Source organism: Diachasma alloeum, unplaced genomic scaffold (assembly GCF_001412515.2).
Source record: "Diachasma alloeum isolate Michigan unplaced genomic scaffold, Dall2.0 Dall_scaffold_00286, whole genome shotgun sequence".
NCBI classification, from domain to species: Eukaryota; Metazoa; Arthropoda; class Insecta; order Hymenoptera; family Braconidae; genus Diachasma; species Diachasma alloeum.
Window position 1 is genome coordinate 1,188,319 of NW_021680425.1, and position 12,508 is coordinate 1,200,826.

Sequence of the window (12,508 nt, forward strand, 5' to 3'; positions counted from 1 at the left end):
TGGTGTGGGGGGGGGGGCAGACAGGGAGGGGGAACAGAAGCCTAGTGAGCTTTCATGAGGTTGGGTATGAGGGTTAAAGCCTATATATCGCGAGTGCCAGCCGGCGGAGGGGGTTCTGAATATAGGAGTCAAAGACAACTTGCCGAGAACTTGCTCGGGCTCAGTGAAAAGTTTCCGTTGATGGTAACCAGTTCAGGTGGTGGTGGGAAGGAAGGGGTTTGTTTTACCCATTATGACGGTAGGAGGGACATAATGTAGGCTTGTGCGAGGCAAGACACTCCCGGTGGTGCTTCATACTCATTGCAAAAGCTTTTCTGTTCCTGTCGTCGAGAGTCCCACCCCTTCTCGGAGTTGACGACTGGGGAAGGACTGCACGCTCTCTCAACGGGTAATATAAGGGAAATGGATATGCAAGCAGGAGAAAGCGACTCGAGGACGACAGAGGACGCTTGGAACTCACTAACTCGCTCTCTCTCTCTCTCTCTCTTGCTGGCCCTCCCGTTGCCCCTCTAGCCCCCCCTGTGCCCTGGCAATCGATACTTTGCCGGCACTCTCCACGGTGTCACGGAAGTCGAGGCCTGTGCCTGTGTTTCCCCCGACCCCACTTCACTGGTACCTACACCCCCGCCAACTCTTAATCCTTCGTCAACGGCTTGCATAAGCCCCTGTTGTACTTCCCATTGGCCTTCGGAAACCTCTCGAAACAATTACGCACGTTTGAAATCCATCCATCTGGTTATTTTACTCGCCCATTAGCGAGACTGTTCTTATTCATCGCTGAAGGGTTAGCGAGATATTTTTTTTTCTCAGGCGTTTTCTTTTTCATTGTCGGGCTTGAGCCGGTGATAAGATTGAATGTCAGGGTCTCGGTGGGTTGTTAGCTGACGAGCTTTTGGGGGGAAGGGTTGATGGAAGTTCCGGCGAATTCACGATCGCTTCAAGTGGTGGGTACTGAGGAAAATATTCAGGAATCAAAGCGACGAATTCGGATGGATATGAGTGGGAGGGATTCGGGTCGGAGGGGATTTCATCGGAGGAGATTCTGCGAGTCGATTCAAGTCGCGTTTATGCTTGATTCAAGTCAGGGAGATGGAGTGTTAGGAATTTTTGATACTCGAGTAACAGCTGCGCATGAGTTTTCAATGTTGTGAATTCGAATTCGTTTAGAAAAATCAGCAAAATTGGGTTTTTCATGATAGACAATCATTAATATTTCAATAACAGCTAGAATTCATAAACTCATCGTGAAGATTGTAAAGGACTTTCAATTGAAGTTTCAACAGATTGAAAATTCAGAAAAACAGTTGCCTGAATTTTTAAAAAATTCCAGAATATTTATTCTTGTATGGACCTTAGAATTAAAATTTTATTGAATACTCTAGAAATTAATTGATTTTCCGGGAAAAAATATGGAAATTTCAGGTGAATTAATAGTCGTTAAAAATTTCGAGTTTTTGCTTGCCATTTCAGACGAAATTTTCAAACTTAGAACCCGGATTTTTACATCAAGTATAAATTTGACTTTAATCCAATATTTATCGGCTTGAATAAAGTATTTATCAATTTGATTGAAGTGTTTACGTACTTCTTGACATGCGTAGATTTTTCGGTCTGCATCAATCCGGTGGTTTCTAGTTGCGTCAAGTAGGTTATGACTTGTTTTGAAATTTTAATTCCATTCTTCCATTAAAATTATTGGAAATCCGGAAAATTCAGGTGAATACATTCTTGAATTGTCAATTAACTGAAAATCCAGTGTAATTTGGTACTGAATATTCACGTTTTGAATGGAAACTCAAGTACATTAAGGAATTCTCGTTACCTTGCGGTTCGAAAATTTGAATATCTACTTATAATACCACAAGAGCTCTAAAAACACAAGTTCGTTTGTATCAATGATCGTCTGAGAATTGTACCATTCGACGAAATTGACAGTTGATACTAAGAAAATTTGAATTTTATCCATCAGACCTCGATTTTTTTCTATAAATAAACATAAAAATTATCATTTGTATTATCAAAAAAATCAATTAAATCTAAATCAAATTCAACGCAACTCTTCCGAAAATGACTACAAACCTGTTCATAAAAAATATCAACTGAAACTCAAGTACATTGAGGAATTCTCGTTTTATTGTGGCTCAAAAAATTGAATGTTCACCCTATAATACCACAAGAGCTCTAAAAACATGAGAAGTTCGTTTGTATCAATGATCGTCTGAGAATTGTACCATTCCACGAAATTGACAGTTGATAGTAATTTTTTATAAGTAAACATGAACAATTATTATTGATATTATCAAAAAATATCAATTGAATATGAGTCGAATTCAATGCGACTCTTCCGAAAATGACTACAAATCTGTTTATAAACTATCAACCCACAGCTACCAGTGTAGTCACCCTACTCGAAACAAGTAGAATACACGCTAGAATCAAGCCTAAAACTACTCGCATCCTTTTTTTTATGCATGAACGTTTTGATGGAGTGAGCCGAGATTATGCCCTCGCCGAATCAAGCAGTCCTGGAAAACAGTTCGAGGGAGTTTGTACGGGGGCCCACATACAGTCAGACTTGTTTGTTCAATAGTCAATTCGACGTCCGATGGGAGTCGTGCCAAGGTGCTGAAATATTTTGCATGAAGGCTGGCCTCGGTTAAATCCCCCCCTCTTACTCATTCCAATATCACCAGCCACTCGATTTTGCTCTCTTCTACACTCCTCTCTGCGCCACTGGATGTATAATCTCCTGGAATACATAAGCCACGGGATGTTCAGCAAAGCAATCTCTCCGAGTCCTCTGATCTCCTTCGAATGGAAATCCCAGTCTCAATCTTGCTTTACCATCGACAGATGTATGTACATTATTTCCATGTAAATGAGCATTGACTTTGTATTGTTGAACGGTTTTGAGGCCTCGGGATTTCTATTGTAAATTGCCACCTTGCAAGAAGCAATTCTCGAAAAACTTTCCGGGTGGCGAAGTTCAAGGGTAAGCTCATGGTATTGTCACATGATTCGTCGATTAAATCGCTTATTCTTCATAAATTTGAATACTTGGTCATGTTCTGTACGCTTTAAAATGATCAACTGTCATTTCTCTGTCTGCCGTAAACTAAGATTCCGACTGCTTGATTGTATGTTACTCGATGATACTTCACTTTTAATGATTTTCGAGCAAAAAACTCCACGTGTAACTGCTATTGAGGTCTCCAAAGTCATCGCGCTCTGAAAATCTTGGAAGAGTAATACATATATCCTTGAAATCCATCGAGAAGCAACTGTAGGCAGTATTTAAAAAAAAACAACGATAAAAAAAATGTCGCCGCATGGTTGAACTGGTTATAAATATGCAATTTGTCGAGTAACAACGACGACCGCGCGAAACGAGATTGCATAACGATTTTGTTTTCTTCTCTCTTTTCTTACAACATGAGTGGCACACGCGTTATGACAATGAACGCGAGATATGACGCTATTTTCATGGAACTTCAATTGTCAAATTATTCACTGATTAGACCTCGCACCGAGCGAAACTGTTGAACTAAAACGATCGAAGCCATTGTGAAGTTTAAAAAGAAATAACAGATATCACATGATTGTAGAGTGACTTTATGTCGGATTTGTTATTTTAATTATGATAAATTAGCATTTTGAAGGGACTACAGCACCAAATAAACTTTGTACCCGTGCATAAACAGTTGGACATTACGTTTGTCAATGAAAATTTTGATCCTGCAAACGAAAATAGAAAATCATTACTGTGATTAATTCTATTTAGGTGATGTAGAATTTGTATTTTAGAATTGATTCTCAATTCAAGTGTGGTAGAAATAGCCTCGACGGATCAGACGCATATCATTAACCCCCCTGGAGACGTCTCAGTGGTATAATATGCACGAGGTATATGCGCTGGTAACTGAAAAGCCACCTAGTATATAACCGACGGCAAATACATGCGCAAAACCCAAAGCGCAAAACCATGTACGTGACACGATCCAGATCGACGTGATGTAAATACACTTTTGCCCGTCTAATATTGCGTAAATCCCTTCCTTCTCTTTATTACCAACAATCGACACATGTAAGCGACAGTTACAACGACAATTCCGTTGCCAATGGTAATTATCGTCGTTGACATGAAATATTTCTGTGAAAATCAAAAGCTGCAACAGCAGACTAAAAGCCAAATAGGGACTGTACATTGACAAAGTTTAATATTTATGTTTACCGTTGAAAGTTGCGCGAGTGTCACTAGAGAATTTTCACACCATGCGGCGGTATCGATTCGAATTGCTGAAAAATGCAGGAAATAACGGTGTGTAAAATTGTTTGTTTCAGCAGCAAAAATTCCTGAAGAGAACAGCGGAGGACTTAGAGCCCGCGGGTGGTGGTGGTAGTGATGCCTTTGGTGAGCCACCAGTTAAGGTCCAATGCACCCAGGGCCAGCATCAGCATCAGCAAGCCCAATCAGGGGCTGGTGGTCCCCATCACGGCCACAGCCAGCATCAAACTGGCAACGGCACCTCCCAGACTGGTCCCCAAGGAGGTGGAAATGGTAGCAACGGGGGAGGTTCTGGTGGCTCTGGTAACGGTAACAACGAGGGCCTCACCAAGTTTCAAGTTGAGATTGTACAGCAGTTGGAATTCACAACGTCAGCAGCCAATTCACAAGCTCAACAAATCTCGACAAACGTCACTGTCAAAGCCTTGACGAATGCCTCAGTGAAGAGTGACCTTGTGAATTCCTCATCATCACCTAAACCGGGAATGGACAATACAACGACGTCATCGAGGAGCCAGAATAATGGCCCTGGTGGAGGTGGTGGTGGTGGTGGTGGTGGAAGTGGTGGTGGTATAGGTTGTGTAGACATTGGTAATTTAGTGGAGTGCAAACAAGAGCCGGACAATGATTTTGTTGATCTCGAGCAGTGTGCCGCAGCTGTTGAGAAAGATGCAGCTGCTAATGGCGTTGGTTTTCCCGGTTTCTCGGACTTTATCGGCGATGATACTGGCGATGAGATATTTCCATCGGACGCATTCAAAGATCTCATCTCTGAGATATCGGATATTAATCCGGATTTCATGAAAGACTTTGACTTTGACGACAAGAGCGGTGATTTATTGGGCTCCAGTGGCAATGCTAATACGGGCAGTGTTGTCGGTAGTAACACGTCTGGTACGATTAATAATGGACAGATTAAGATAGAGGATGACAAGGATAGTCATCAGCATGGCAATAGTGCTACGAGTAATGGTACAAATAATGGAATTATCAGATCAAACTCGAGTCCGGGTCTGGGTGGGTCGCAGTATTCACCGGCACGTCTGCCATATTCAGGGCTTGATTTCAAATCTGAGATGAGCCCCGCAGCCCAGACTCTGAAGCAAATGGCTGAACAACATCAGCACAAGAATCAACTTGTACTTGGTAACTATAATCCAGCAGCTGCTGCCGCAAGGGGTCCAGCGTCGAGATCACCTTACGCCGAATTTCCACAGTTTGGGGGTAATGCGGAGGCTTATCTTGGTAGTCCTGGGAATAATGGACCAAATAATCAGAATCAAAATGCTCAAAATGCTCCGTCTTATCACAAGAGCAATAGTAATCCCAGTTTTTCGAGTCAGACAGCTAGTGATATGTTTGCTGCACAAAATCAGTTCAATTTGGATATGAAGAGGCCTCAACAGGCGGGTGGAAAGCCCAATATGCTTGGACCGACTGGTGGATATAAGCAGCAGTACTCGCCTTATGGTAGTCCAGGATCTATGCCTAATCATGGCAGTCCTGGGTATCCGTTACCACCTAGAGGGGGACAGGGTGGTGGGCCTAATCAGCCTGGCTCGGCTCAGGGACCCTTCACGAGCTCAACACCACCTAGACCACCCTCTGGACCTGGCACTTCCACTTTGCAGATCAATCAGGCACAGCAGCTCCACATCTCTAATCCCGGGCATCAGATTCAGGTAAGATTTTTGTTTTTTTCTGTCATTCACATGTTTGCGAACGATTTGATCATCTTGGAGGAGTAAAATGCGCAATCTTACAGCAAAGGTCAATCATCAATGATGGACAGGATGAAAGGTCCCATCTATGAAAAATGGAAACTTTGTGAAGTTGTTTCATATCGAAATGTATCGAACCCATCCTACCGTTAATCCTTAATTCTGATTGGCCGAGGAGTCGCGCGAAGTTAGTCATCAAAGAACACACGATATTTTCAAATTCCTCAAACTCACAAATTATTCTTTGCATCATAATTTTCAATTTTTTTTTGGTTATCATGCGCGAAATCTCATTTGTAAAAGACGAAGGCTTCGTGAAGTCGTTTTATATCGAAATGTATCGAAACTATCCTACCGTTAATCCTTAATTCTGATTGGCCAATAAGACGCGCGAAGTTAGTGACCAAAGAACTCACGGTATTTTCAAATTCTTTAAACTCACAAATTATTCTTTGTGTCATAATGGCCAATTTTGTCATATTTATCACGCGCACCAAACGAAAAGAAAAGTAATCCACACCGAAAACGGTGTGGATGCACGGAGTGTATTAATTCCGGAGTTAAGTCAACATGAACATGTTAATGAACACAGTTAGTGTGAAAAATTAAAATCCGCTCTATACCAAAATTTGATTCAGCGCTGACGGTGAATTGAACTTCCAAAAAGAGGTCATTTTAACACCGAAATATTCAACCCCTCATGCGGTAGACATTAACACCAAATTATTTTCACTTTGTTCATTTTCGTTGATCATGTACTTTTATGAATCTCATCAATTCAACTTCTTTCGTGGTTTCTTAGAAAAGTGTAGAAAATGTCTTTTTGTTTTTCATTCTAGAGAAATTAAAAAATTATTCAGTTCTCTAAAGAATTCCCGGATTTTCTGAATAATTCAAGAAAATTAATCACTTTTAGAAAATCGATTCATAAAAATTCCCTCATTTTTCAACCATTACGGGTATTGATCGGGTGACTTTAAAAAGTGGAAGGGAATTGATCAAAGATCCACAATTATCCCTTAATTTTCAACTTATTATCCACATTTATCATTGATTGAGTTTTTTTTCCACCTATCATTCATTTTTATAATACATTTACGAGCATACGAAATTGACTTCTCACAAGTAAACGAGAACGCGCGCGTCCTGCTCAGTAATTAGATAAATCCGAAGATTTCTGAATCAATCAGGTTATTCCAAGTCACTGACTATTTTCCTGACAAATTGTCTCAATTATTTAATTCCATCGGGCATCATTGCGCTCTGTCAATTGGTGAAGTCCTAAATTTCTCCATAAGCCACTGATCGTTGAAAAATGACTTTATTTAATTACTCTTCCTTCCATCATCGCATGACATCAACCAGATTAACCTCCAATGTAATTGGTTTAATTCACTTGCCTCGATGGAAAAAAATTGACATTTGGAAAATTGGTTTGAAATTGGTTCGTGAGTCCTCAGCGAAGCAAAAGAGTGATATCTGTTGCGTCGCGACGACTCGGCTATTTTTGTCGTCGAATGGACGGAGAGAATCGCGTCTCGCGGGGGCGAACGCCAGTGGCGCACCAACCGTGCGCAACAAGTTGTTCCCCCACTTCTCGTCTTTTCTCCTCTCTTTCTCTTCTCTAAATTTTCCCCTCGCTGTTTGCAATATTCTAGCCCCTTCCTTCCACCCTCCTCCCCCTCCCCCTCACCGCCACACATGCTTGTTCACTCTTTCTCGCTCACTGTGTGACTGTACAACGGGTGTATACATTGACTGTCGTCACAGCGTCCTGATGCGCACCCGGCGTCGCGTCGTACCCCTCCTCCCCTCCCCCTTCCCACCCGCTATCAAGGCAAATGTCTGCTTGATTTAACCGCGTATGTATGAAACCCGTATCAGTACTATTCAAAATAATCTTTCCTTTTCGTGTTTATGCAACTTCATCGATTCGTGTTCTACTAATTTTCTGTTTGAGTAATACGAATAGGTTGATTTTAAAGATTATTAAGGATATCGAAGTATCTTTTACAGTTTGGACAGACCACACTGTAGATTCAACCATTTTCAATCATCAAATTTGTCAATTAAATTGCGTGAGAGAAATTTGAAAAAAATTATAATACTCAGCGTCACTCGAATTACGTTTTGAACAGAATGATTATTTTTTTAAACATCAGTTGGTTACAGATGAAGAATTGAAATTGTTAAAACTTTCAGAAACCTTATTTTTTTAATAATTTTGGTGGTGGAAAATTGATTGTTTATCAGTTATTTATAGAAAATGCTTGTAATTTGGAAAAATTGCAATTTTTTTTTACTTCATCGATCTTTTTGCAAAAGTAAACTTTCTAATTGTTTTTCAGATTTTTAAAATGTTTTATAACGGCTCAATATCAAAATTCAAATGCAGACCTGCAAAGTTTAAATAATAAAATCATTGTAAAATATCAGGCTACTTAGGGTCAAATGGGGCTCAAATGAAAGCTCTGATGTTAGACTAAAAAGTAGAAAAGCATTTAACTGGAGAAAAAAATTAAGTACTTGGATATCCTTAAGGGGAAACTATTATGAGTTTGGAAAGTTGCACGCTATTGGAGTGAGATTTTTACTTGAATTATTAATAGAACATTAATGATCAATCAAACACAACAATCGGCTTACTTGAATTATCAACGGAACATGAATTTCCAGTAGGGGAGGTTGGGGTAAAATGGACACTTTTTACTTTTTTTCAAATGCTAATGACTTATTGAATTGTTAATGAAATTGTATCATTTTTTTTTCAATAAAAAGGGCAATTCTTCCCCCTTGTGATGAGCCTAGACTGAGCTCAATTGATAAATATATTTATGAGTTATGAATATTTTCAAGAAAGTGAAAAGTGTCCATTTTACCCCACCCTCCTCTATCAAGTTGAGCTGTATTTTCAATTGATTAAAAATTGAAAAATATTTTCACCTGTTTTTTCCCATTTATACAAATTCCTCGCTAAATTATTTGGCTCAAATTCATTTTTAACTGATTTTTTCATTCAAGCGAGATTTTCCAATGATGAGATTTTCTTAAATTTCAGTGGAAATCTCACTGGCTCTAACTTATTAACACACCCAAAAAACCCAAAGGTGTTGACATACCCTTTTTAGCGTTTACACATAATTTTTTATTACATATCATATTCATGTGATGATGAACCCCCGCTCCCTAATGAATGCACCTCAAGTAGTATATATTGACAACCAAAATCAAAGGAATTGAGAGTCATTATCATTTTATTATCCCCCGTTTCGTGCACATTGTAATTGTTTACTAGAAACATCTTTAGAATTATTCCCACGGAAATTATCATATCACGGCGAAAGTTCCCTCTATTATCTACCACGAAATCACCACAAGTGCTTTCTGTCTCCCAATGCAGTTGTATTTTTAAATTATCGGCTCGGATTCCACTCAGAATATTCTAATCGAATCGATCGAATCTTTGCCCTCCTGATATCTCTGAGGTTCCAATCTCATTCAGCTCACAGAATTTTCAAATGAGGCAATTTCAGAACTTCCGGACAGAATAGTTTATTTTTCTCCATTTGTTCCCTGAATTTTATGGTGATATTTAATGGAGGGCGAGTCGTATACCACGTTCCGTCTCGGATGCAAATGTTCTGATTACACGACGAACTAACGGACAGACTCTTTGTATTTACGATTTTATGCTAATAAGACACCCGTCGCAACACCGCAACACCCCACCAACCGGAAGTTGATGTCGTCGAGCCACTGGCCGCCTGCGTGGACTCTGATCCGGTTCAAGGGTTACATTTTTATTTCTCCTTTCCTTTTATTTTTATTAATGACGTTTTTTTTTTGCATGAATGTCTCATGTGATTTCTAATTGATGCACATGTGCCTTATACGTGTGAAAAAATTATTAAATTGTCGACATTTATGTCAATTCGGGAACAATTCAGCGTTCGAGCACTGCTAGAAAATAATTCTTAAAATTTCAAGTGAAAAAGCTTGGTATTTCTAATAACGCCAAAGTTATATAAAATTTTGGAATATTTCTTCACTGACGAATCAGTTGATTTCTTGAAGATTTCATTAGTTCTCGATTTCCAGATCCATGCGGCACTGAAAAATGCTGAAAATAGGAAAAATTCAGGCAAAATTTTTCTGAATTCTCAATCTATTAGAAATTAAATGGCATTTGATGTTTAATTTTCACAATGAGTTTGAATTTTCAAGATGAATGGGAAATTTTATAAATATTTTCATTTGAAATTAAATTCAAACTCACAACATTGACAATTCAGATGAAGCTATGACTGAAATTTCAAGAAATTTTTAACAATGAGTGGAGAGTAGAAGTCAATGTAAACCAACAAATATTTCCAGAAATTTTGATTTCTCTCTTACGCTGAGAGAAAAAATTAGCTCTGTCGAAAAACCATGTCCAACGTGAGAATATTTAATGGAGTGGAACAGATTTTCTTGAGAGAAACATATTTACTTGAGGGAAATTAACCAACTTGATGGAAAGCAATTTAATATCTTTCACAAAAATTAAATTTTTGTCGTGATCATCAGAATGTTTGCTTCTTACCTTGAATTCGATTTAAGAAGAAAAAGTCAATGGATTTCAAGTTCCTCGGAAAATCCCAGTAAAGTCTCATTTTATTAGCGGCAAGAAGACGGAAATCTCACAATTTACATGAATTTTCAAGTGAAAATGAATATTCACTGCCAAAATCCTTTGAATTTTCCGAGAATTCCTTTAAAATTTTCGGAATCCCGAGACTTTGGAAGGAATTCTCTAAAAATTCCGAGAAATCTGGAATTCAAGGAGAGATTTTTCTGAATAGTTCTCATTTAAATTAATTTACCTGGAATAATTAAACTGAAATTGACACTTTCCCCGGATTTGACACTTTCTCCATAAAATAATAAATTTTCAATGCCAAAATTCCTTGAAAATTCTGTGAAAATTTGACTTATTAAAAATTATAAATGAAAACAAATAAAAAACTGTGTAATATTTTCGTAAAGAATTGAATCACCCCCAGAAAATTGCAATATTCTTGTGATATTATGACCTTACTCATTAATTTTTTTCCTAAATTTCAACGGTAGATATTTAAACAGATTTCTCTCCGTAAATATCAACATTTTTCTATCAAATTCAAGCCGCAAAATGTCTCCCTATACCTCTGCACTTATTCTCATAATTTTATCAACCCAACAACTATTCTAATATTAACTCTCGGGATTTTTGTCGCTGTAAAATCCTCCCATTGACTTGAATAATTCCCGGGAATATCTGTGATCTCCTCCTTTCCGCCCCGAAATGAATTTAAAAGAGACGCATGTGACATTCATGAGACGAAAAATCTCCTGGTAAAAATATTATGCTGGTGCCCCTAAAATCGATGCTATCTCGCTGCCGTAGAGATTGACTTTGTAGCTGGGTCCGAGGGCGCTCATCCTGTGTACCTACAGTCGGTTGGTAACCCCACAGTGTCACCTATGTAAAACAGTGCGCTTAATTGACAAAATATTCAAATACCCCTTGTTACCTTCTAACCAAGAATGAGGCAAAAGCTTTATTCACCCAGCATCGTTACAATGATAATTTTATGCCCTCCCTCATCTCAATGACAATGACAATGTCCAAAGTAGTGTCCGGAGAGAAGAAAAGGTGAACAATACAGTCGACATTTTTTATAGAATCTTTCGAATTCGTTGAATTAATCTCGGCACTGAATACTTTCGATCACTCATTCGCTCAGTGAAACATTGTTTATGATCCGATTTCCGATGACTGAGTGCATGTGGAATGATGATGGTACGTGTTGAGCTTACGTATGCCCAGCAATATTACCAACAATTGTGATTTATCAAAAAGCACCCGGTCTCTCAATTTTCATGTACAGTACACATGAGCAAACGTGATTCGATATACCGAGGGGGTGGGAGACAACAGCGTATGCGCTTTTGCGGCTGATCCACCGTGCAACGTGACCCGTGAAGCTTTTTCAGAATAACAGTGTATCGTCAGCTTCATAACCCAATCGTCAAGCGCTAATGACAGAATTATAGAACTGCTGGGGAAGAATTTCGGGGAATTATGATTTTCATACGAATGTCGAGATTAATTTGCTTGCTTTTTCAATAACGGAGACAGGGTTTCACAGTACACTGTTAGAAATGTTTTGAACATTAAGCAATAGTTGCAATTGAATTCTCAATTTTGTGAATTTGAATTCAATTTGAGAGCAAATCGTTCATGGAACCTCTCATTCAGGTTGGGAATTCAGGATTATTGGGTTTCCGTGGTAAACTATCACTGATATTTCAGAAGAAAATATTTCGAAATTAAGTAATTTTTTTTAATATTAATTATTATTGTTGTTGATTCCGAACAAAACACTGTTGAAGATTTGACGTGATTCAAAGTTCGGAGGGACGAGATTAAAAGTTATAATTCTTTGAAATTGATGATTCAATTGCCCATCAAATTTCATGT

General features: G+C 38.7%; 1 protein-coding gene across 1 annotated transcript in view; it reads left to right on the forward strand.

Annotated features, from left to right (window-relative positions):
• Window positions 1-12,508, forward strand: part of LOC107038676 (neurogenic protein mastermind) — an 84,256-nt gene that overhangs the window by 46,911 nt on the left and 24,837 nt on the right. The window contains exon 2 of the mRNA XM_015257902.1: window positions 4,342-5,967. Within this exon, the coding sequence (XP_015113388.1) occupies window positions 4,342-5,967 (1,626 nt within the window). The remainder of the gene's footprint in view (window positions 1-4,341; window positions 5,968-12,508) is intronic.